We start from the raw sequence: 25,556 nt of genomic DNA, 5'->3' as shown, positions 1-25,556 counted from the left end.
ACTCGTGGTTGCCGGGGGATAAAGAATGAATGGGTGGTTCTTTCACGGGTTTTGGTACCAAAAAAAGAAAAAAGGATTAATTTGGAGGGGAATAGGCATGACTGCTGATGGGATGAGGTTTTGTTCTGGGAGATCAAAATGTTCTAAAATTAGACTGTGGTGATGGTTGTATAACTGTAAATATACTAAACACCTTGGAATCATACACTTTAAATGGGTGCATTATATGCTACGTGGTTTAAATCTGGCTAAAAGGATGAGTGTGCCCTGGAGTCCTGACAGACCCAGAGTCCTGTTCGATTGTTTCTCAGCTGTGTGTTCTTCCATGCCTCTCTCTGCTTCCTTAAAGACAATATAGGTAACATTGAGGGCAAAGACAACTATTCAAAATTTCTAATTACATTCTTTTTTTTTTTTTTTTTGAAAGATGGGGCATGACCCTCTATCCACTGAGCCAAACCGGTTTCGGCTTGTGTGTAATATATTTTATTGATTTTTTACAGAGAGGAAGGGAGAGAGATAGAGAGTCAGAAACATCGATGAGAGAGAAACATCGATCAGCTGCCTCCTGCACACCTCCCACTGGGGATGTGCCCGCAACCCAGGTACATGCCCCTGACCGGAATCGAACCCAGGACCCTTCAGTCTGCAAGCCGACGCTCTATCCACTGAGCCAAACCGGTTTCGGCTAATTACATTCTTTTTTTTTTTATTCTCATCCGAGGATATTTTTCCATTGATTTTAGAGAGAGTGGAAGAGAGAGGGAAAGACAGAGAGAACATTGATGTGAGAGAGAAACATCGAAGGGTTGCCTCTCATACACACTCCGACTGGAGACTGAACCCACAACCTAGTGCCCTGAGCAGGGAACGAACCAGCAGCTTCTTTGGCGTACAGGGTGACACTCCAACAGACTGAGCCACCTAGCCAGGGCTATAGTATTCCTTTTTTGGTTCTTACTGAAGTTTTCATTTCATTTTCAAATATGAGCCCGGTGAAAATGCCCAGATGATAAGTGCACATATTACATTTTGTTCACTTATCATAAGCCACTTTCTTTTTCCTTTGTACTCATTGACTAAAGAGATACATGTCACATAAAAAAAATCCAGCAAGCCAGCTCTGGCTGGTGTTGCTCAGTGGTTAGAGCGTCCACCCGCACATGGAAGGGTCGCGAGTTTGATTCCTGGTCCAGGGCCCCTACGGTGCTTGGGTTGCAAGTAGAGCCTTGGGTGCACTGGGGAGGCGACCAACTGATGTGTCACTCTCACAAGGTATCTCTCTCTCCTCCCTCTCTCCCTCCCTCCCTCTCTCTCTAAAAATCCATGGAAAAATGTCCTCGGGTGAGGATTAACACAAAATTTGAAAGTATAAATCAGCATATTTTATTTATTTATTATTTTTTTTAATTTTATTGATTTTTTACAGAGAGGAAGGGAGAGAGATAGGGAGTTAGAAACATCGATCAGCTGCCTCCTGCACATCTCCCACTGGGGATATGCCCGCAACCCAGGTACATGCCCTTGACCGGAATCGAACCTGGGACCCTTCAGTCCGCAGGTCGACGCTCTATCCACTGAGCCAAACCGGTCTCGGCGAAATCAGCATATTTTTAAAAAATTCTAGGTAAGACTTGCAAGCTGGAAAACCGGGAAAGACCCGCCCTCTGAGCCCCACCTCTTTTGCTTGACTGACAGTCTGGTGTTGCCATAGAAACAATGTTTCCACTCCCAATGTACCACACAAGGAATTCAGGGCTCTTCCTGCGCATCAAAAAGAAATGAATGGCTTTGAGGGCAGTTTGGGAAAACAGTCTGTAGCTCCTTGGCATCAAGAGAAGTGCTTTGCACCCCGCCAGTTGGCTCAGCTGGTTGGAGTGTGAGTCACCCAGACACCAGAAAGGTTTCAGGTTGGATTCCCTGTCAGGGCACATACCTAGGCTTCCGGTTCAATCCCTGGTTGGAGTTCATTCGGAAGGCAACCCATCTATCTTTCTCCTCTCTCTCTCTCTCTCTCTCTCTCTCTCTCTCTCTCTCTCTCTCTCTCTCTCTCCCTCTCTCTCTCTCCCCCCCCCCCCTTCCCCTCTCTCTAAAATCATTAACATACCCTCAGGGGGAAAATGACTTGCATCTGGGAGAATGACTGCCAGCAAGAAATCAACAAACAGGTGTTGGGGAGATTGTAGAGAAAGGGGAACCCTGGTGCGCTGCTGGTGGGAATGCAGACGGGCAGCCTCTATGGATAAGTGTGGAGGTTCTCAAAAAATTAAAAATGGAACTACCTTAGGACCCAGTGATTCCAATTCTGGGTATATATCCAAAGAAACCCAAAACACTAATTTGAAAGAATATATGTTCATTGAAGTGTCTTTTTAAAAATATATATATATTATTGATTTTTTACAGAGAGGAAGGGAGAGAGAGAGAGAGAGTCAGAAACATCAATGAGAGAGAAACATCGACCAGCTGCCTCCTGCACATCTCCCACTGGGAATGTGCCTGCAACCAAGGTACATGCCCTTGACCGGAATCGAACCTGGGACCTTTCAGTCCGCAGGCCGACGCTCTATCCACTGAGCCAAACCAGTTGGGACCTTTCAGTCCGCAGGCCGACGCTCTATCCACTGAGCAAAACCAGTTAGGGCTTTTTTTTAAAACAATAACCAAGCTATGCAAGCAACCCAAGTGCCCATCAGTAGACAAATGGATACAATGGAATATTACTCGGCCATAAAAAGAATGAAACCTGCCCCAGCTGGTTTCCCTCAGTGGATAGAGCGTTGGCCTGCGGACCAAAGGGTCCCAGGTTCTATTGTAGTTGAGGGCATGTATCTTGGTTGCAGGCTCCTCCCCGGGTTGCAGGAGGTAACCAATCGGTGTGTTTCTCTCACATGGATGCTTCTCTCTTTCTTCCCCTCCCTCTTCCACTGTCCCTAAAAATCAGTGGAAATATAGCCTCAGGGGAGGATTGGAAAAAAAGGAGAATGAAATCTTACCATTTGCGACAGCATGGGTGGTCCTAGAGAGTAGTAAGTGAAACAAGTCAGTCAGAGAACAGCAAATACCGTATGACTTCACTACGAACAAACAAAACAGAAACAGACTCAGGTACAAAGAACAGACTGCTGGTTGCCAGAGGGGAGGGGACTGGGTAAACAAAGTGAAGGTCTTGAAAAGTATAAATTGGGCCCTGACCAGTTTGGCTCAGTGGATAGTGCGTTGGCCTGCGGACTCAGGGGTCCCGGGTTCGATTCTGATCAGGGGCATGTACCTTGGTTGCGGGCACATCCCCAGTAGGGAGTGTGCAGGAGGCAACTGATCGATGTTTCTAACTCTCTATCCCTCTCCCTTCCTCTCTGTAAAAAATCAATAAAATACATTTTTTTAAAAAAGAAAAGTATAAATTGGTAGTTACAAAATAGTCACGGGGATGTAAAGTACAGCATAGAAAATACAGTCAATAGTCCTGGCCGGTTTGGCTCAGTGGATAGAGCGTCGGCCTGCGGACTGAAGAGTCCCAGGTTTGATTCTGGTCAAGGGCATGTACCTTGGTTGTGGGCACATCCCCAGTAGGGGGTGTGCGGGAGGCAGCTGATCGATGTTTCTCTCTCATCGATGTTTCTAACTCTCTATCCCTCTCCCTTCCTCTCTGTAAAAAATCAATAAAACATATTTTTTTTTTAAAAAGAAAATATAGTCAATAATATTGTAATAACAATGTGTGGTGCCAGGTGGGTATACGTAAAGTATATGATTGCCTAACCACTGTGCTGTACACCTGAAGCTAATACAAAATGATATGGAATGTAAATTGTAATTGGAAAGAAAAGCACTTTTCCTTTTCACTATGTCTAACAATGTCTTAATGACAGAAACGCATCAAATAAAGATAAATACAGGGTGGGGCAAAAGTAGGTTTACAGTGTACATATGGAAAATCTATACTAATAAAAGCCTAGGTGGCCCTTGCACGCCATGTCATCACAAGATGGCCTCGCGCACAGTGGAGGGCTGCTCAGCACAATGAGGCCTGGGGGGTCCCGCGGCTCCGCACAGCGCAGAGGAGGCTGGTCTCAGCGTCTCCACTGCCTTGCGCAGAGGAGGCGGGTCCTGGTGGAGGAGGCGGGCTGCAGCAGGAAGGGCAGTTGGGAGTGATTGGGCCGGCAGGGGAGTGGTTAGGGGGCCATCAGGCTGGCAGGCAGAAGTGGTTAGGCAGGCAGGCAGGTGAGCAGTTAGGAGCCAGCGGTCCTGGATTGTGAGAGGGATGTCCGATTGCTGGTTTAGGCCCCATCCCTGGGATCAGGCCCAAACCAGCAGTCGGACATCCCCTGAGGGGCCCCAGATTGGAGAGGGTGCAGGCCGGGCTGAGGGACACTCCCCCCCCATGCATGAATTTCATGCACTGGGCCACTAGTAATACAATGATTAATAAATAATACTACAAGAATAAATTCTGTGTTTCGAGTATTCACAACTGAAAACCTACTTTCGCTCCACCCCGTACTTTTTCTGGAGGAAAAAAATGCCTTCCTATATTTTCTAGAAAAAATAATAGTGTATTCAGTCCAGTTCATGCTATTCATACACAGCCCAACCCCCAACAGGCAGCATTTATGTATTTACATCCTTCATACATTTATCTAAAAGCATATCCTTTTGTCCCCAAATTATAAATTGGTTTTTCGTGGCGGCATGAAGTTCTCTCAATTCCTAGCTTTCAGTGCAACCAGTGACCCTATGATTGTTTGAAGGCATATAACCTCATGTTAGTTTCTTTGCATCCATTTCTATGCTTCATTTGGAAATTTTATAATATCAAAGCAGGAAAAATACTCCAATTTGTAGCCCTAGAAATACTAGAAATATGAGATCCATTCAGGATGTCTTAAACTTTTTGTTTTTGAAATTAATGTTTTTATGCAAATATTGCCCAAACCCCTTTTATTTGTACAAGATTAGTGTATTAAGGCCACCATACTCCCCATTATCAGCTTGTTACATTTATATTTCTTACTAAAACTTCCTCTCTCTCTCTCACTCACACACACACACACACACACACACACACACACACACAGCTTCCGAGGGCTGCAGGAACAAAGCACCGCAGGTAGGTGGCTTGAACTACAGAACTGTATTGTCTCGCAGAATTCCAAGATCAAGGACTCGGCCTGGATTGGTTCCTGCCGAAGCCGTGGTTGCTGGCAAGTCTCAGGTGTTCCTTGGCTTGTAGAAACATCACCTCATCTCTGCCTCAGTCATCACATGACGTTCTCCCTGCGTGTGAGTCTGTGTCCAAATTTCCCCTTTGTGCAAGGACATCAGTCATACTGCACTGGGCCCGGCCTACTCCGGTGCCACAACTCCTTCCATCTGCAACCACCCTGTTTCCAAATAAGGTCATAATCCGAGGTCCCGGGGGTTAGCACTTCCTCATATTAATTTTAGGGGACACAGTACAAAGCACAACACATTCATACGCACGTGTGTGTGTGAGCACGTGTGCGTGTGTGCGTGTGTGCGTGTTCCTGTAAAAACTGAGGTCAGATCTTGCTTTTGTGATCACCCTGCCCTCGTGTTGTAAACATCAGCCTGCAGGTCGCTCCTTCCTCTGATCGCCTTTATTTGTTGGGTGTGCAGCAGAGCCTTGGTCCCTCTGCTGTGTAACATTCCCCTGAGGGAGGGACCGCCACCTGCCCGCCAGTCCTGGCTGGTCCCCGTTAGGGTCCGTCCCAGTGTAACAGCCCCAGCTACAGACATCTCCAGCCTGCGGTCTGAGGCTCAGAGACAGCTTTGCCAGGGTAGGCAGAGTCATGAAATTGATGGCTTGTAGCCCTTCCCAGTTAATTTTTTAAAAATATATTTTTATTGATTTCAGAGAGGAAGGGAGAGAGATAGAAACATCAAAGATGAGAGAGAATCATTGATCAGCTGCCTCCTGCACGATCCACAATGGGGATGGGGCCGCAACCCGGGTATGTGCCCTGACCGGAAATTGAACCTCAACTGCCTGGTGCATAGGTTGATGCTCAATCACTGAGACACGCAGGCCGGGCCCATTTAAATTTTTAATGCTCATTTGCCAACCTGGGGTGAGTCAACTCTTCTCCATCCCCAGGAAGAGTCAGGGTGTGGGTGGTGCTTCCAGGACATGCCAGCCCCCCCCCCCCCCCCCCGGGCTTTATCACACACTGAATTTAGTACGTGGATCATTTTAATGGGGTTGAGAGGCTGAGAATGCAAAAGGGAAGCACAGGGGTAAGAGCTGCTGGAACAAAAGGGTGTAGGGACAGGGGTCTCAAGCATCTGAGGAGAGGGCACCCCTGTAGCTGCTGGACCCTCAGACGCTCAGGGAGGTAGCCCTGAACCCTAGCTGTGTGGTTTGAGCAACTTACCAAAACTTCCTGTGCCTCAGTTTGCCCTTCCTTGAAGTGGGACAGTAACTACCTTCATGAGGTCGTTGAATGGACTGAATGAGTTTAATTCAAGCTTGGTGCTCAGAACCGGGCCTGGCCGGTTTGCGATACCTGAGGTCCAACTCTTGTCCATCGAGAATGCAAACCCCTTTTGCAGAGAATTTTCTAGTGAATCCAGGGCAATTCAGTTCCTCAGGGGCACTGGACCATGTCTAGGGATGATTTTGGTTGTCACAACTGGCAGGAAGGGATGCTCCTGGCATCGAGTGGGCAGAAGCCAGGGGTGTTACAATGCACTGGATAGCGCCTATCACAAAAACTGATCATGTGCCTGCCCCCCCAGCCATCCTCCGATCAAACCCTCCCTTCCCTTTCTCCCCCACCTGCCTCCACCTCCAGCTTGGGTCATCCTGGGTCTGAGTCAAAGGGAGAAGATCAAAGGAAACACCCCCACTCCCTCTACCCTTGTCCCTTCCCCAGATCTGAGGCTGGACTGGGGCCATCAGAACATCAGATTTCTGGCCAGGGGAGGGGGGACGCAGGTCTGGCGTCAGGGGGCAGCTGGGGACGCTCTGAGATATTGAAGGCTGTTTGTATCTCTCTTGACCCCAAGCCTGTCTGTCTGTCTGTCCAGTTCCAAGGGCTGGGAATTCATCTGTCCTTCCTGACTGCCTTCCCTCTGGGCAGAGCCTAGATCCTCCTGGCAAATCCAGGCCCCCCTTAGCCCCTGGGGCATGTCTGTCTCCACTGGTTGCCCAACCGGTAGCTGAGTCAGTCCTGACTGGGAATGAACAGCCCACCCCTCCCATAGGACTTTTTTTTTCTTTCTCCTCACCAAGGATATTTACTGATTTTAGAGAAAGAGGAATGGGGGGGGGGGGGGGAGAGAAAGACTTTGTCCCCCTTACTCTGAGGGACTGGGACAGAACTGCCAGGGCCCCTGGGAGGGCTTCAGCTGGAGAAACCTAACAGGTGATTGGCAGATAAGGGGTCAGGACTTTACCCCCAGGTCACCGAGGACTTCAGGTGGAGTTTGGGGGGTAATCTGAAAGAAGCTTGAATACTGAGCCACCTTTTCCCATCCAGGTGGACCCTCCCCTGCGGGGAATGAATAACTCAAAGATATTGGTGGTCACCTGTTGACCGGGGTTCAAACCTGCAACCTTTTTGGTTACGGGAGGACACTCCAACCCACTGAGCCACCTGGCCAGGCGTCCCATAGGACTTTTTATCTGACTCTTCCATTCTCTCCCAAAACTCTGCCTTAAGTCTTTGGTGACCTGGAGGTAAAGTCCTGGCTCCTTATCTGCCATTCAATCACCCTTCTGGGTTTCCCCAGCTGAAGTCGTGACCATGGGGAATTGGGAGGGTCCAGCTCTGACCTGGTCCCTCAGACTAGAGGGGTCCCTCAGACTAGGGGCTCCAAATCCTTAGGGATCCAGCATTGCTCAGCATGAGGCTAGATCCCCTGAATGAATGAGTCCACGAATGAAGGGCAGCTCTCCAGCTGAGCCTCAGAGTCAGCGGCAGCCTTGCTCCTGCCTTCCCCACAGTCAGGGCCAGAACCCAAAGATGTGTTGGGGCTCCCCCCTCTTGCTGGTGCTGAGTCTGTCCCAAGAGGCTGCTGGGATGATCCCCGAGTTCCTGCCCCACACAGAAAGCTGATGGAAGAGTGGACACTGAGCCACCTTTTCCAGTGCCTTTCATTTCTCTTGGTTAAATCTAAAGGGAGTTTGACTTTCAGGAAGGAATTGAGGTTCTTATCTTTTCTTATCCCTTTATCTCCTCCCTGTCTGAATTTCTGATTCTCTGCCTGTATGTCTAGCATTCAATTATGTGACAGACATTTATTTTTAATTTGTATTTCAATTAAATGTATTGGGGGTAACATTGCTTAATAACATTATATAAATATTAAGTGTAAAACCTTAAAATCTGACATCTGTGTGCTCCATTGTGTGCTCACCACCTGAAGTATAATCTTATCTCCTCACCATGTATTTTACCCCCTTTACCTTCTTCATTCTCCCCCCAACATCCTTCCCTCTGGTAACTAGTGTTCTGTTGTCTTAGATATTTCTTGAGCTCCTATTATGCGCCAGGCATTGCTGGAGGCAATGCAGTTACTAAGACTGTTCAGGTCCCTGCCTCGGGGCAGACAGTTACAGCTGGGAGTGGGGAGAGCAGATGCTCAGGGCTGTGATGGAAGCAGCCCAGGGCACTGTGAGAACCCAGAGTAGTAACAGGGGTGGGCAACCTTTTGTGAGTGCGTGCCAAAACCAGCAAAATCTCTGACTCAAAATTCTTCTGCGTGCCAACCCTAATTTTTTGAGAACATGTTAACACCTACTTGATATCTCTTAAGGTGTACATATGTGAAGAACCTTGAAGAAATAATAAAATTCATTAGAGCGACAAAAACACAGTATATGATGATGAAAAATACATTTATTTTTTAATGTGTACATGTACACTGATAGTCCGACAGAAAACTTTATGACTCCGTTTGATATTATCAGTGGGACTTTTTCTGCTGCATCGCTGATGACAGAGATTTTACATCAGGTTTATATTTCGTGACCTTCAGAGATATGCATGAGCTACTAGTTTCATCCGTCAGGCTACTCCTATTACGAGACTTATCAAAATTCATCACTGAGAACAAAGATTCACAAGCGTATGTGGATGAAAACATGGAGAGTAACGCTGTTGCAAAGCTTTTTAAACAGAAAAAATTTTCTGGAATGGCATTCCAAGTCCTCAATAATTCGTTTTCACACTATTGAAATTGCTCTTCCCCTCTCTTGTCAATCCATGTCTATGGTCTTTAAGATAACTTGTTATGTAAAATTATTTATTTATCTAAGATGCACCTACACTGAATTTATCTGAAAAATAAAGAAGTCAATATTAAGAAAAAAATTGTAAATGGAAGATTATAAGAGAGGGTTTTGCGTGCCAGCAAAAGTTATTGGCACGCGTGCCAGGGGTTGCCCACCCATGGCCTAGGCAGTGGTTCTCAACCTTCCTAATGCCGAGACCCTTTAATACAGTTCCTCATGTTGTGGTGACCCCCAATTTCATTGTTACAAATTGAACATAATTAAAGCATAGTGATTAATCACAAAACAATATGTAATTATATATGTGTTTTCCGATGGTCTTAGGTGACCCCTGTGAAAGGGTCGTTGGACCCCCAAAGGGGTCGCGACCCACAGGTTGAGAACCGCTGCCCCTAGAGGGTGCTGAGAAGGCTTTCTGGCTGAGAATATTAAGAGCTAACACATCTATCACTTTTTGTTGTTAATCCTCGCCCAGGATATTTTTTCCACTGATTTTTAGAGAGAGTGGGAGGGAGGGAGGAAAAGAGGGAGAGAGGAGGAGGAGGAGGAGGGAGAAACATCTCGGTAAGAGAGACAATCAATTGGTTGCCTCCTCTTCGCGGGGGAACCGGGGCCAGGAAGGAGCCTGCAACCCAGGTATGTGGCCTTGACAGGAAATCGGACTCATGACCCTTCCGTGCTCAGGCTGATGCTCTAACCACTGAGATACCAGGGCGCTTATGTCACTTTTAACATACATTATACCCATTCTAGAGCTGGGGAGACTGAGAACCCACGAACTTAAGGGGCTTGTCCTAGCTGGAACAGCTAGGAGGCGGGCTGGTCCGGATCCCAGGATTCTGGCCGTGCAGGTTTAAAACCACTGCTGGAGGAGGCCTGGAGGCCAGAGCTGGGGGTGGAACTTGAAACCGCTTGTGTGGTGACCAATTGTCTGGGAAGAGAATTGAAACAGAGTAGGGAGGGGTCCAGAGCACTGGCTCCCGGGAATGCGCGCACCTGACTCGCTGTCAGGTGAACACTATGCGCCCTTGAGCACCTCTCTTGCTCTTTGGGCGTGTTTCTTGCCTGTGAAATAGGAGAGACTTGCTCCGCCTCCCGCCCAGCTGGGATGAGTAAATCCACGTGGGGTGTTGGCACAATTGGCGCTCATTAAATGCCAGCTGGTGTTATTATGACGCTTATCCCCATTATTATCCTTAATAACTAATTAATTAGAACTAATGCGTCCTCTCCGCGCCCAATTGGGTGTCTCCGGCCGCAAAGCCACCGGACCCCGCGGAGAGAGGAACGAGCTGCATCTAAGACCTTCCCCCAACACACATCCCAGCTCAGCCCATACCCCCCCCCCCCCCCAGCTCACATTTGGCTGGTAAAGCTGGGACTGGCTTGGGTGGCATGGGCCTGGCAACCGGAGTCTGGGTGGGGGCGACCCTTGCGTCACCCCCAACTTCGTGGTGAGGGGTCCGAGAAGCCCGAATGACCGTAGAGCGCTAGGACCCCGCAGCTCTGTCGGAGCCGGGTGTGTAGGCCCAGCTTACCCCCCAGACCACGCCCATCTCCAAGATGATTGGCTCGCCACACCCGGCACGCGGCCCCGATTGGCGGAAGAGGCCTGGATGCCCCGCCCCTCCCCTCCCGGACCGTAGTCTCGGGGCCAGAGGCTCCAGGGCCGCAGGAGCGCTCGGCGGGGCGGACGGGCAGAGGCAGTCGGTGGTGGGGGGAGAGGGGCTCCCACGGTCGGGCTCGGGGGTCCCGTTTGCGGCGCGTCCGACGGCCCAGGCCGAGCCCGGAGTGCTGCCATGGGCCCGGGGCCCCCGACGGCCGGAGCTGGGGCGCCCCCGCGGCCGCTGTCCCTGACGGCGCGGCTGAGCTACGCCGTGGGCCACTTCCTCAACGACCTGTGCGCGTCCATGTGGTTCACCTACCTGCTGGTCTACCTGCACTCGGTGCGCGCCTACAGCTCGCGCGGCGCCGGGATTTTGCTGCTGCTCGGCCAGGTGGCCGACGGGCTCTGCACGCCTCTGGTGGGCTACGAGGCCGACCGCGCCGCCGGCCGCTGCGCCCGCTGCGGGCCTCGCAAGGCCTGGCACCTGGTTGGTAAGTCGCGGCCGAGCCGCTCCCATTCACCTGCCTGCCCAGTGCCCCCCGTGGCCAGATCTTCCCTTCTGTGTCTGCCCCAGTGCCTGAGCCAACCCCTCTGCCGAACTCCCTGCCCTCCCCCCGCTTCTGTCTCTCTGTCCCTTGGCCTGAACCTGCCCCCTAGTCTGTCACATGACCTGAGCCTTCTGCCTCTGCCCCAGGCCCTGAGTCTTCTCCCTCTGTCTGCCTAAGGCTGCTGTCTGACCTGTCAAGCCCCTTCATCCGACTCAGTTGGTGAGACCTCCTGGTGTGCTTCCCTTAGTCTGACCCCTGGGGCTCCCTGAACCATCTTCGGGTTGGGTCTGTCAGTCTGGCTTGTCTGGCTTGACCTCCTCATCTCTCTATCAGGGTGACCACCAGGACAGCTTGGCCCAAGTGGGGGTCAGACTAGAGCCCCCTCTGCCTGGCCGTCCGTTTCTGCAGTGCTCTCTGTCCGTGCCTCCCCAATGTGGGCAACGTGGCGCTTGGGCGTTTGGGGGAGCTGCCCTGGCAGCTGAGAGTTGAGTTGGGGGCAGGTGAGACAGAAGGGTGAGGGGTCTGTACCTGACTAACGGGATGGGGTCTGCTGGACAGGTCGTGGGCTCGCCCTCTGGCCTGGGGCCTTTGCCTGCCTAGAGGGCTGTTGGGGAGGGTAAGCAGCAGGTCCCAGGGGGCTGGGGCGCCCTGCCCTGTGCGCACTGATGATAAGCCTGTGTCCATGCGCCCTTCTCTGCCCGCCCAGGCCTTGAGCTTGGAGATTAGCCCTGGCCACTTTCCCTGGCACTAGTGCCCACCACAGCCTGGCATTGGGGGCCCTCCAAGCATTTCAGGAGGCAGGACCAGGAATCCTGCCACTCGGGGAACTCTGGAATTCTGGGTGGCAGCTTTTTAGAAGGCAGGCGGACGATGAGGGGTGAGACATTTACCCTGGGCCCTTTTGAGTGACGTTTTGCAAGGTGCTACAGATCTCCTAATGGCCTGAGGGTGGCTTGCTTAGTGTGGCCACATCCTGGGGGTGGATTTCAGGTTTGTCAGGTCTGAGCTTGCCCGGGCTGTTCTCGGGCCACTTTAGATGGCTGGACACTCAGTGAGGGTCCCACCTGACCCCAGGAAGAACTTGATTTTCCCCCGCAGAGGTGGGTGGTAGGGGTGCTGAGGGCACTTTTGTAAATAAGAACTGAACGGTTTGTGTTTATGCAAAACAGGCCTGGGGGTGGAGTGCCCCAACCAGATACCCAGGTCTCTACCTGCACCCCTTCATGCCCATCTTGAGGTGGAGGATCTGTGGAGAGAGGAAGCCGGGGTAGCCCCTCAAAATGCCTGATGAGGTGACTAGGGCGACGGTCACCCCAGCAAGTGCCCACTTCTCTATTTGCCCCTGAGTCTGTGGGTGGTGGTGATAAACTCACTCTTTCCCTTAACAAGCCCTCCCAGCTGCCCTCTTGCCTAGAGAGGCCATCGAAGCTGGACATGGATACTCCTGTGAGGCTCAGGCTGGCAGGCGAACGGACCGGGCTTCATAAGAAAGAAGCAGAGCTCTGAGAAAGACAGGAAATTGCCTTTGGGGTTTTGGAGGAGGAATGAAAGTGTGTTTCTGTGCCGGTTGTGGGGGTACATTCCAAGTAGTGGGAAGAGCTTGTGTGAAGGTGTGAAATATCATGGTTTTGAGGCCGCTGAGGTGGGGAGTAGCTCAGTAGCCACTTTCACACATTAACTCTCAATTCTCACATCGACCTCAGGAGGCATTTCCATGTTCTGGACACTGAGGCCCCGAGAGCAGTCACATGCCCAAGGCCCCCCAGCCAGGCAGCCTCGCTCCTACAATGGTTAACTGGCCTGGGCAGCAGCAGGGTGGAGTCCACCCAGGGCTGCACATTCTTCTGACCAGCGTCTTCAGTTGGTGCTTGGCGTGCATTTGCCCAGGATGCCCCTCCCAATTCCAGAGAAAGAACCAAGCTGGTTTTGGTTTCATTTCCTGATCCCAGAGCTGTGGGGGCGAGCCAGGGTCTGGGGATGAGGTCATCTCCGGAGCCTGGGGGAGTAAGGAAGTCCAGCTGCCAGACCCCTTCCAGGCTCAGGGATGGGAGGAAAGGACTTTGATAGACCTGGGACCCATCCCAACAGGACCCACAGTCTGGTGGGGTAGGCAAACAGGAAACAAGCAGACAGACAGACAGACAGACAGACATAAGAATTTCTGTGTGTGCTAAGGGGTGAGAGGAAAAGAAAGCAGGGTCCAGAATAGACCCTATTGAAGTGGCAAGGGGACTGTCAGTGACTGAGCTGATCAGGGAGGGCTTCTTTGAGGAGGTGGCATTTGAGTTGAGTCCCGAGGGATGGAAAGAAGAGCATTCCAGGCAGAGGGCACAGCATGTGCAAAGGTCCTGAGGCAGGACTGTGCCTGGCATGTTGGAAGAGCCCTGTGTGGCTAGAGTAGAGTGAGCAAAGGGGCAGGGAGGGGACGGGGGCAGGTTGTGCAGGGCCTTGGGGAGGACTGGGCTTGTTCTGAGATATTGGAATGTTTGCCAGGGACAGGTCCCCTTATGAGCTAGGGCAGGATCCACCCTCACCTGACCTCCTGACTCCTGGTGGTCCCCAGGATCCTTGGTAGGAACCGGGGAGGAAAAGGCTCGCTCCCGGGAACAGGAAGTTGTGGGTGTAAATGGTGTGTCTGTAGTGGGTGGTTTTCCAGGGGACCCCACAGCAGCCTTTCAACCTGCTGTGTGATCTCAGGGTCTTTGCGCTTCAGCTGCCCCACCTGTCATCAGGGGCAACCCCCGGGGAGTCCTGGACTGCCATGGGGAGGCCCTGCTCTTCCTCCCTCTTATTACCTGGCCACACGTCCTGGTCCTGCCACTCGTGTTACGGCGTGTAACCTCAGGACCATGCCAGCCTGTTCTGTGTCTCCATTGGATGGGTGGGTGGAGGCCTGCCCACCCCCCACCCGTTTGGCTGTGTGACTTCTAGGGAACCCCAGATCTATCTGCTTCAGTTTACCCATTTGTCACAGGGGCCATAAGCCTGAGGAGCTCTGGGCTGCTGATCCCATACACCACACTGCGTGACTTTGGGAGGGTCTCTAGCCTTTTCTGTGTCTCTGTTTTATTCTCACCTGGTCACACCCCAGGGAGCCCTCGGCCACTGTGGGAAGGTCCGGCGTATGACCCCCTACTCTGCCCATCCACAGGCACCATCTGTGTTCTGCTCTCCTTCCCTTTCATCTTCAGCCCCTGCCTGGGCTGTGGGGCATCCACACCTGAGTGGGCCGCCCTCCTCTACTACGGGCCCTTCATTGTCATCTTCCAGTTTGGCTGGGCCGCTACACAGATTGCCCACCTCAGCCTCATCCCCGAGCTCGTCACCAATGACCACGAGAAGGTGGAGCTCACAGCTCTCAGGTACGACCCGGCAGGGCGGGGTTGGGCGGGCACATGCACAGCAGGTGAGGACCGGTCACACCCTCGGGGACTCCCAGCCCAGCTGATACCTCTGTAACATAGTAACCAGTCACCTGCAGCTGCTTGTATAACGAATGACCACCAAGCAGCTTCAAACAGCATTTATCATGTCATGGTTTCTGTGGGTTAAGAGGCTGTCTCAGTGGAGTTTTCTGCTTCAATGTCAGTCTTGAGGCTAGAGCTGGTCTCATCTGAGATTTGGGGTCCCTCCTTCCTGCTCATGTAGTTGGTGGCAGAATGAATTTTCTTTTTCTTTTTTAAAAACTCCGCCCACCAGGGTGGCCTCCCCCCACATCCAGGCACTGGCTTCCAGGACAGCCTCCTTCCTGTGGAGTACCCCCCCTTCCCCAGTGGCATCATCCAAAGCTACGAGCTGCAGCTGCACAGGGCTTGCCTTCCGCACACAGACGCTCCCTGCACCCCCAGCCAGACGGAGACGCGGTACAGGGCCCGGGGCCCAGTGCCAGCCTGAGGGGGCTCCAGCCTTACACCACCTACAGGCTGCGCAAAAAACAAACAAACAAAAAAACTTTTTTATTGATTTCAGAGAGGAAGGGAGAGGGAGAGAGATAGAAACATCAGTGATGAGAGAGAACCTTGATTGGCTGCCTCCTGCACACCCCCTACTAGGCAATCGAGCCAGAAACCTGGGCATATGCCCTTGACCGGAATGGAACCTGGAACCCTTCAGTCTGCAGGCCAACGCTCTATCCACTGAGCCAAACCAGCTAGGGCTGAATTTTTTTTCTTTTTTAAAAATTGATTTTTAGCCCTGACCGGTTTGGCTCAGTGGATAGAGCGTTGGCCTGCGGACTCAAGGATTCCAGGTTCGATTCCGGTCAAGGGCATGTACCTTGGTTGAGGCCACATACCCAGTGGGGAGTGTGCGGGAGGCAGCTGATCGATGTTTCTCTCTCATCGATGTTTCTAGCTCTCTATCCCTCTCCCTTCCTCTCTAAAAAATCAAAAAAAATATATTAAAAAATAAAAAAATAAATAAAAATTGATTTTTAGAGAGAGGGGAAGGGAGAGGGAGAGGGAGAAACATTGATGTGAGAAACAATGATAGGCTGCCTCATGCATGCCACCTACTGGGGATCAAGCCCACAACCCAGGCATGTGCCCTAACTAGGAATCGAACTGGCAACCTTCCAGTGCCCAACCAACTGAGTCACCCCGGCCAGGGCCAGAATTCAGTTTCTTACAGACGGAGAGCTCATGGTGGCTTGCTGATTCTTTGACACCAGCAGGGAGTCAGATCTCAGGGATGGCTTAAGCCCTTTTTCTAAGAATCACCTGAGAAGGCCAGGCCCACCCAGGATAATCTGTAATTACACCTGAAAAATCCCTTCACCTGTAGCACAGAAGTTGCCTAAATATGGGTGTGCTATCCCATCACATTCAAAGGTCCCATCCCCAAGGGGAGGGATGAGGCACGGCAGGACCGGGGCGTGGGAGTCTCCAGAGCCATCTTAGAATCCTGCCGACGACCAGTTGGTGCCCAGCTTATCCAGCACTTGCTTGAGGTGCTAAAGGAGGCTGTTCTGGATCTGCTGATCATAGGAGCATTTGTGACGTGCTTGCTGTATGCCAGGCACAGTTCTGGGCCCTTCACATGGTCCTCTTCTGTAATCTTCACCACACACCCAGGTTGTCATGTGCCCAAGGCCAGACCAAAGTGCCTATGGGACATGCACGTGAAGAAAAAGGAGGTGGCAGTTCCAGCCCGAAGGGAGAGGGCATGTGAGGGTCGCCAGTGTTGCTGGAGCTCAAAGAGCCCAGCTGACAGTTGGCCCCCGGTAAGTGCATGTTACTCTTGCTATTTTGTAGCATCTTTGTTGAGGGTCCTGCCTGCCTCCACCTCAGCCTGTTTGGTCCCAGTTTGGTCTGCTCCCCATCCGTCTTTGAGTTCCCCATTATGGCTGAGAGCTGCAAGCACTAACGACACGGGTTGCTCAATGCCCCGGCCCCTGAGGGCCCCAGATGTTAGGGGTCAGGCTACGCCAGGCCAAGCTCTGGTGCGCTTCTACCTGCAAGTGCTTTATTGCCAACGCTGTCATCTTCACTGTGACCTCTGGGTATTGTTCTTACATTTATTTATTTAAATATATTTTTATTGATTTCAGAGAGGAAGGGAGAGAGATAGAAACGTCAATGATGAGAATCATTGATCGGCTGCCTCCTGCACGCCCCCTGCATGTGCCCCAACTGAGAATGCAGAATTGAGCCCGCAACCCAGGCATGTGCCCCAACTGAGAATGAAACCGTGACCTCCTGGTACATAAGTCAGTGCTCAACCACTGAGCACACCGGCCTGGCTGTTCTCCCTTTTAGAAAGGGAAACTGAGTCCTGGTGAGACCCAGAGGTTGCTCCTCCCCTGACCTTCCCAGCCCCTGAAGGGATATCATGCCGGGGCTGCAGGCAGGCGCAGACCCAGATGATCCTAGACCTTGCCCTGCTGAAGCCCAGGATCTTGGTACCAAGAATTCCAGAATCCTGGCTTCTGAGCATCTTGGGTTCTCAGACTTGACTGGACCCTACTTTGCTGAGTCTCTGCATCCCAGCCCCTTGTCGTGGTGGTTGAGGGTCAGAGTTGTAAATCATCGGACAACATGCAGGCTGGGTAAGCTGGGGCCAGCAGGGGCTTCCCTGGGGCCACCCAAGGTTTGGTGGCTAAAATTATCTGTCACCCGGAGGTTCCCCAGAACCACAAGCAGCTCTCACTGTGTTGCTGCCTGGAGAGGAAGTGGCCCTGTGGTTTCCCGGGCTGCCATGTTGAGGCCTCGCCTGTCCCCACCAGGTACGCCTTCACTGTGGTGGCCAATATCACTGTCTATGGTGCTGCCTGGCTCCTGCTCCACCTGCAGGCCTCTGCAAATACGGGGCCCACCCCGGATGTCAGTGACCAGCTGGGGGTCCAAGATGTGCCAGTATTTCGGGTGAGCTGGGGCCGGGGTGGGGGCCAAGGATGCTGCTGGTGGGATGGGACCTCCCCCAGGCCCTGAACTTGGGCCTGGGCCGTGAGAGCCACTGCTGATGCCTTTTCTGCGGATCCTCAGAACCTCTCCCTTTTGGTGGTGGGCATTGGTGCCATCTTCTCACTGCTGTTCCACCTGGGCACCAGGGAGGGGCGCAAGCAGCTGGTGGAGGAGCCGGATGAGCACAGCCCCCTGTTGGCCCCCACCACGGCCCGGCCCTTGCTGCTCTGGAAGCACTGGCTGCGGCAGCCGGCCTTTTACCAGGTAGGTCTGTGATGGGGCAGAGCTGGCTGGAGTGGATGCCTGTCTCCCACCTGGCCCTTACTCTGGGGCTGCAGGCAGGATGGCCAGTAGATGAGCAAACAGATTTTCCATTTCACAGCAGGGCAGACATTGCTAATCAATTACTGCTCTCTTCTCCCCCTGTCCAGCTATGGTCCCTAATAGTGGGTCAGGTGTCCCTGCAGCTAGGCCCTGTGTCCCCTGCTGGTGGAAGTGGAGAAGGGCCCTGTCTGACCCCTGAACCAGCCCCTCTGTTTGCCCGTAGGTGGGCTTCCTGTACATGAGCACGCGGCTCATCGTGAACTTGTCCCAGACGTACATGGCCATGTACCTCACCTACTCCCTCAACCTGCCCAAGGTGAGCTGGGGAGGGCGGGCCAGGGCTGTGGGTGGGTCCTGCGCCCAAGGAGGCCCACCTGACACGCCCATGTCCACTCTGCCCCAACAGAAGTTCATCGCCACCATCCCACTGGTGATGTACCTCAGCGGTTTCTTCTCCTCCTTCCTCATGAACCCGATCAACAAGTGGATCGGGAGGAATGTGAGTGTGGGTTGGTGGGGGGCAGGGGGTCACGCATAGACAAGGACCCTCATAACGCAGGTGCACAGAACCCAGGTAATTGCATACCTCAGCTTCTACACCTTGTAGCTGCCCTGTGTCGCAGATCCATCTTCTAGAATCCTGGCTTCTGAGTGTCTTGGGGCTGCAGAGCTCTAGAAATTTCTGTGCTGACCATGTGCTAGCCAGGGTGGCTATGGAGTACTTGAAATGTGGCAGGCATGATGGAAGAACTGAATGATTTTTTTAAAAAAAGATATTTTATTGATGTTTTTACAGAGAGGAAGGGAGAGGGATAGAGAGCTAGAAACATCGATGAGAGAGAAACATCGGTCAGCTGCCTCCTGCACACCTCCTACTGGGGATGTGCCCGCAACCAAGGTACATGCCCTTGACCGGAATCGAACCTGGGACCCTTCAGTCCGCAGGCCGACGCTCTATCCACTGAGCCAAACCAGTCAGGGCAAGAACTGAATGATTTATTAAAAATTTTTAAAATGTATTTTTGATTTCAGAGAGGGAGAGAGAGAAACATCAATGATGAGTCATTGACTGGCTGCCTCCTGCACCTACTGCACTGGGGATTGAGCCCATAACCCAGGCATGTGCCCTGATCAGGAATCATACCGTGACCTCCTGGTTCATAGGTCAATGCTCAACCATTGAGCCATGCTGGGCCATTTTATTTAATATTAATTGATTTGCACTTAAGATGTAAATAGCCACCTGTCCCTAGACTGTCAGCTCCTGGGTGAGGTCAGAGCTGGGGGCTCCTTAGGGGTGGCCCAGCTTGACCCCCTCACTCTCTGGGGTTAGGGACTAGGTGGTGGTGGATTGAAGACCAGAGAGGGCAAGCGCCAGGCTAGGAGCTGCACAGTGAGGGGGCCTGATGCTGGTCTCTCCTGCAGATGACTTACTTCGTGGGCCTTCTGGTGATCCTGGCCTTTGCGGCCTGGGTGGCATTGGCAGATGGGCTGGGTGTAGCTGTCTATGCAGCAGCTGTGCTGCTGGGCATGGGCTGTGCCACCATCCTTGTCACGTCACTGGCCATGACAGCTGACCTCATCGGCCCCCACACGGTAGGGCTGGTGGGCCGGGCTGGGTGGGGGTTGGGGCCCAGGGCTCGGGCCCAGGCCAAGGGTGTTAACCTCCCTGCCTGTGTCCTCCCAGCACAGTGGAGCCTTCGTGTACGGCGCCATGAGCTTCTCGGATAAGGTAGCCAACGGGCTGGCAGTCATGGTCATCCAGAGCCTATACCCCTGCTCGTGAGTGTGACTCATTTGTAGTTCACGTAGCAAAGGCGCACTGTGTGTGCCCGGCACGGCCCCAGGTCTAGGGCATTGGGGGAATGCGAGTGGGCAGTGCTACAGGGGAGCCGGGCTGTGTCACTCAGACCCTCAGAGCCTGGGATTTCAGTCCTGATGACTAGACCACTGAGTTCTCGCCTTATAGAAGCCCAGGATCTGGGAACCAGAACTAGCCTGGTCCTTTGTCGTCATGGAGTTGGGGGTAATACAAGCCATGTTAATCACAGGAATAAATGTGTGATCCAGACCAGTGGCCAGGGGGGTGAGGGACACCACATACGGAGGCCTGACTGGTGCAGGTCAGAGAGGACTTCCTTGAGGAGGTGACATTGTCCTGAGAACTGGGGGGTATTGGAGTTCTAGGCAAATGGGAAGGAATAGCCAGTGCAAAGGCCCTGGAGCAGGACCAGGCCTGGTTTGTTGGAACAACACAATGGAGGCCCGTGTAGCTGGAGCAGAGTGAGTGAAGGGGAGAGAGTGGGGAGAGGTTTGCGCAAGTCATGCAGAGCCTTGTGGAGGACTTGGGCTCTCACCCCAAGGGAGTTTGGGAGACCTGGAAGGATCCGGGCAGAGGGGAGGCCTGACTCAGATGCTTACAGGCGCCCTCTTGTGGCTGCCTCCAGAAGGACAGTCTGTGGAAGGTGAGGGCTGGAGCCTTGGCAGAAACAGCCACACTGGTCCAGGTGGGTGGTGACGGGCTGGTCCAGGTGGAGGGAGAGGAAGGGGAGCAGTGGAAAGAGCTGCGATAGACTTTGAAGGCATAGCTGGTAGTACTGGCTGAAGTGTCATGTCGGAGGAGGAAAGGTGGTCAAGGGCGACCCCCTGGTTCTGGCCCGAAGCTGAAGTGGGCGGAGTAAGAGGCTCAGGCTCGAGAGTCCCCACAAATGTCTGCTCACCTGCTCTGTCCTCCCCCTTCCCCAGCTCGGAGCTCTGCTGCAGGGCCTGCGTAGGCTTCTACCACTGGGTGATGGTGGCTGTGACAGGCGGCGTAGGTGTGGCCGCCGCCCTCTCTCTCTGCAGTCTCCTCATCTGGCCCATCCGCCTGCGGAGTTGTGAGTTGTAGACACTCCCCTCCATTCCCAACCTGGTCATGGGTGGGAGGACTGGGGCAGGCCCCATGCTCACCAAACCCCCTCTCTTGCAGGAGTCCCTGGAGCTCAAGCCTGACATTCCCATATGGCCTCCTGCCCTATGCAAATGAGCTGCAACTGCACATTTCACGCCCTGCTCCTCAGGTGCCCACCTTCCCCTTGCCTGGCTGCAGGGATGGTGGGTGAGGACAAGAGGGGCTGGACCCCACTGGCTCATCTCCACCGGGGCGAGACACATAGCTAGGCCCTCTGGTATCGGAAGCTCATGGGTCCTCATAGACTTGGGGTGCCCTTGCTATGTTGCATGGGACTGCCCTGAACTCAGCTGCCCTCACCCCTGGTCTAGCTGGGGTCTCCAGGGCACTGCTGGCAGTGAATAAAGAGCTGCTCGCGGGAAGGACTGACCTCCGCTGTCTTCCTGGGCCCAGGACGGGGAGGGCAGTAGGGTCCCTACTCTGTCACTGGGGTCTTGGCTAGTAACTCCCTTCACCTGGCCGACCGGCGCCCCAGTCCCCAGATGTAGACAGACACCTGAGGAGAGGCACAGGGCCCCCACAGGGGACGGTCTTTATCAGACAGTGGGCATGTAGATGGGTGGGGACCGCTGGCCAGTGGATGGGCAATAGGGTTCCAGGTCCCACTGCCGGTAGTTCTGGGTTGTGTAGAGCGGACGCTGCATTGCCGACAGGTAGGGTACGTAGTCCGACACCCGCCCCAGCGGCTCCACCCCGTATTGGTGCCTGTTGACCACTGTGGGACAGGACCCAAGTCACCTCCTGGCTCCTGTTTCCTGGACCCAGGCAGTTTTACCCCCTCCCCTGGCCCCTGTGATGCCAGCCTCACCATATTCCTTGCCCCGGATGGGTCTGTCTTTCCACAGCATGGCCCCCCACCGCGTGCTGGGGGCTCTGTACTGAGCGGGCATGATGGGGTCATACCAGGCAGTCTCCTGGAGGCGCTGGGTTTGGGCTGCAGGGAGAGTGGGAGAGAAGGTCATCTTTGGCCCTTGAGACTGGCTAGGGTCAAGGTGGGCGGCCAGGCACGCACCTGAGGGCATGCTGTGCTTCCGGTGGCTGTGGCATCCATGCCAGTGGGTGTAAGCCTCCCGGTAGGGGCTGTCCAGGGCCCGTGGGAGCGTGTACCAGGCCTCACGGGGGTCCGAGTTGGTTAGGCCGGTGTACCATGTCTGGCCGGCGGAGTCACGTCCCATGGGTGTATACTTCCAGCGCACTGCCTGCTTGATGGCTGGTGTCCAGCGGGGCCCCTCCAGGGACAGGTAGTCATCACTAAGGGTGGAGGTAGGGGGCAGAGGCTAAGCCCGTGGCTGTCCCCGGCCCCTCCCTGGGCCACAGCTTGCCCATCTCTAGAATGGGTCTTTTACCCTCACTCCCACATGTGACATGGAGGGTGCAAAGGCCCAGCCCACACCGCAGAGGGCCTTCCTCCAGCTCCACTTGGCCATGTGTCCTCAGCACTGGACACTCCCGCCCAGGCTGGCAGGAGAGGCCCCCTCCTCTCTGCCACATCCTCCCTAGAACCTCAACCTTTCACCTTTTCTTGCCTCTCCCCCAAGGGACACCAGGGAGCGAGGATATAAAAGCTCTGGCCACTCCTGTGGTCCTAAGTCCTTGTCCAGCCTCCAGGAAGCCCCTTGGTCCACAGGCACGCCAGGAAGACGTGGTCTCAGCTGAGTGAGAGCATGTGGGGTGCCCACCCAGTCATCGGGGACCACTGGGAGTGAGGACAAGCTTCCATTAAAGGACAGACTATGTAGCGATTCATTTGTGCCTATTCCAGAGGGTGTCTCTGGTGCCAGAGCCTGTTTAGGTTGAGAACACAAGCAAACTGAGAAAGTAGGTGCGGGAAGGAGAGGAGGAGGGAGAAGACCACTCCAGGTGAAGGAAGTAACATGTGCAACTGCTCTGGGGCAGCAGAGGATGGGTTAAGGAACAAAGGGCTGCAGTGCAGAGGTTAGTGGAAATATGCTGAGGGCAGAAATCAAACCTCAATGAGGTACCATTAAAACTAAAAAGCAGAGCCCTGACCAGGGAGCACAGCTGGTTAAAGCACTGTCCCCATACGCCAGATTTCGGGTTTGATCCCTGATCAGGGCACATACAAGAACTGACTAAGAATGTATAAATGAGTGGAACAACAAATTGATGTTTCTTTCTCCCCCGCCCCCACCTACCTCTCTGAAATCAATTTTTAAAAAAGGCAGAAAACAACCAATGCTGTTCATGTGAAGCTGCAGGAAAACTTGCTTAAGCATAACCCTCACGTGGCAGCTCCTCCTGGAACGCATCCTCATAGCACCCCTGCCCGAGGGACAGAGACGGGCGTGTTCACCTAGTGAGCTGCTCCTGGAAAATCCCCGGGGAGCGAGCCCGGCTGCCCAGGAGGCCTCAGCAGGGCCACTGACAGAACGCTGCCATCACTGCCACGCAGAGCCCGGCTAGTTCTCCCTCCAGCAGATTTTTTTTTTTAAATATATTTTATTGATTTTTCACAGAGAGGAAGGGAGAGAGATAAAGAGTCAGAAACATCGATCAGCCGCCTCCTGCACACCTCCCACTGGAGATGTGCCCGCAACCAAGGCACACGCCCCTTACCGGAATCGAACCCGGGACCCTCCAGTCCGCAGGCCGATGCTCTATCCACTGAGCCAAACCGGCTACGGCCCTCCAGCAGATTTGATAGGAGCATCAAAACTAGAAACGCAGGGTCTCGTCAAAGGTGGAATGAGCCTGGTAGGTTCGGGAACATCAGTCTCAGAAACCTGGCAGACCGGACTTACCACCCAAAGGGACATTTCAAGGTCGCCTGGGGTACCCCGCCCTTTTGAAACTAGGATTTCTAAACTGCAAAATGCACATGGTCTGTAAAATGCAATTAAAATGCTCCAATGTAATATACAATGACCAGAGAGTATCCCTTTACCCCAGCCACCACCTGGACCTGGGCTGCCACTCCATTTCTTCCGGAAATGGGCAGCACATGCCTGTGTCCCCACTAGTACAGAAATGTGGACACTTGCTGCCCTGTTTCACATCTTTTTTTTTCCCCTTGCATATGGAGTGGCACAAAGAACACTCATCTAACTTTGATTTTTCGGCTGCAAGATAATCATAACTTACTCAAATAGCCACTTATTAATGGATACTCTACTGCAGGGGTCCTCAAACTACGGCCCGCGGGCCACATGCAAATACAAATATTGTATTTGTTCCCGTTTTGTTTTTTTACTTCAAAATAAGATATGTGCAGTGTGCATAGGAATTTGTTCATAGTTTTTTTTTAAACTATAGTCTGGCCCTCCAACGGTCTGAGGACAGTGAACTGGCCCCGTTTAAAAAGTTTGAGGACCCCTGCTCTACTGGGTTGAATGTCCTCACAATGGCCATCCACCTGGAACCTCACATGAACTTATTTGGAAACAGGAACTTGGCAGATAGAACGTAAGATGAGGTCATAGTGGGTAGGGTGGGCCCTGTGTCCTCATAAGGACAGGGGAATCTGGACACACACACAGGAGGAGGTCAATAATGAAGGCAAGTGTCTACAAGCTGAGGGACACCAAGAATTGCCAGTAAATCACCAGGAGCCAGAGAAAATGGAACAGACGTTCTCTCCTAGTCCCGGAAGGAACCAGCCCTGCTGACACCTTGATCTTGGATTTCTGGTCTCCAGAACATGGGAGAGAATAAATCCCTGGCATTTAAGCTACCCAGTGTGTGTTACAGCAATCCCAGGAAACTCCCAGATACCTACTTTCTCAGTTTGCTCTGTGTTGTGCCCACAGTGAGCAATCATGTGTGACTTGCACACCCCCCGCCAGTCTCCAAGCCTGCCTTGCTCTGACCGTTAGCGGGGGTGGGGGGGTGAAGGGAAGGAGAGGCTACCCAGGTGCAGGTGGATGGGAGGTGCAGGGAACTGACCAGTGAGGGGCAGCACCAACATGCCCTTTTTGAAGAATTAAACACTTGGGAAAAGCCAAAACAAATCCCATCACCCAATCCAGAGAGGCCGTGCCTGGGGGTAGGGTGAGCACTCACCTGTAGAGAGGTGGCGGGAAGTCCTCTTCGAGGGCCCCCTGGGGGACATAGGACTGGGTGGCCTCCCGCCTCAGGGTCTGCATGTCTGCCTCTGGGTTCTTGGGTGCTCCTGCCTAGAAGGCCTGCGAGGCCATTGTTGCAGCAACAAAGACCATTCTCTGTGTCCTGGCAATGCGGATGGTAGCCTGGCTCCCATCCAGGCCACTCCCTCCTGCCCCAGCTGAGGGGTTGGCGGAAGGAGGTGGGGCCACACCTGGGCGGCGTGGGCCTCAGTGCTCCCTTCCTCCCCTCCCCACATGGCCACACGGGGTCTCTGAGCCGGAGAGCCTTCTGATGCTCAGGCCAGAACTGCCAGTCCCCACCCTCCCTCCTCACCCCACCCCATCCAGTCCTCAGGTTTCAAAATCCACCAGAGCAAACACCCGCGGACAAATGCTCACAGCAGCAT

At 53.2% G+C, this 25,556-nt stretch overlaps 2 protein-coding genes across 4 annotated transcripts; one reads left to right on the top strand and one right to left on the bottom strand.

Moving 5' to 3' along the window:
- The first annotated feature begins 10,921 nt into the window (after window positions 1-10,921).
- On the top strand, window positions 10,922-21,450 carry MFSD12 (major facilitator superfamily domain containing 12). 2 transcript variants are annotated; one of them, XM_036313455.1, is made up of 10 exons: window positions 10,922-11,356; window positions 14,565-14,775; window positions 17,637-17,775; window positions 17,896-18,078; window positions 18,362-18,454; window positions 18,545-18,637; window positions 19,564-19,734; window positions 19,826-19,920; window positions 20,884-21,014; window positions 21,107-21,249. In XM_036313455.1, coding segments are annotated over exons 1-10 (1,416 nt in total). In that variant the 5' UTR covers window positions 10,922-11,058; the 3' UTR covers window positions 21,109-21,249. The 2 variants fall into 2 exon arrangements, with proteins under 2 accessions (XP_036169348.1, XP_036169349.1); XM_036313456.1 differs by lacking the exons at window positions 19,564-19,734; window positions 19,826-19,920 and having other exon boundaries at window positions 21,107-21,450.
- A 135-nt stretch (window positions 21,451-21,585) lies between these two features.
- Window positions 21,586-25,496, bottom strand: CUNH19orf71 (chromosome unknown C19orf71 homolog). Of its 2 annotated transcripts, XM_036313461.1 has the most exons (4): window positions 25,109-25,496; window positions 22,101-22,339; window positions 21,897-22,022; window positions 21,586-21,803 (listed from the first exon to the last, which is right to left on the bottom strand). In XM_036313461.1, the coding sequence occupies exons 1-4, from the start codon at window positions 25,189-25,191 to the stop codon at window positions 21,625-21,627; spliced, it is 627 nt and encodes a 208-aa protein (XP_036169354.1). In that variant the 5' UTR covers window positions 25,192-25,496; the 3' UTR covers window positions 21,586-21,624. The 2 variants fall into 2 exon arrangements, with proteins under 2 accessions (XP_036169354.1, XP_036169353.1); XM_036313460.1 differs by having other exon boundaries at window positions 21,897-22,339; window positions 25,109-25,346.
- Window positions 25,497-25,556: the final 60 nt, after the last annotated feature.

This window comes from Myotis myotis, unplaced genomic scaffold (assembly GCF_014108235.1).
Source record: "Myotis myotis isolate mMyoMyo1 unplaced genomic scaffold, mMyoMyo1.p scaffold_m19_p_6, whole genome shotgun sequence".
In the NCBI taxonomy this organism is placed as follows: Eukaryota; Metazoa; Chordata; class Mammalia; order Chiroptera; family Vespertilionidae; genus Myotis; species Myotis myotis.
This window is presented reverse-complemented; position numbering and strand designations above follow the sequence as displayed.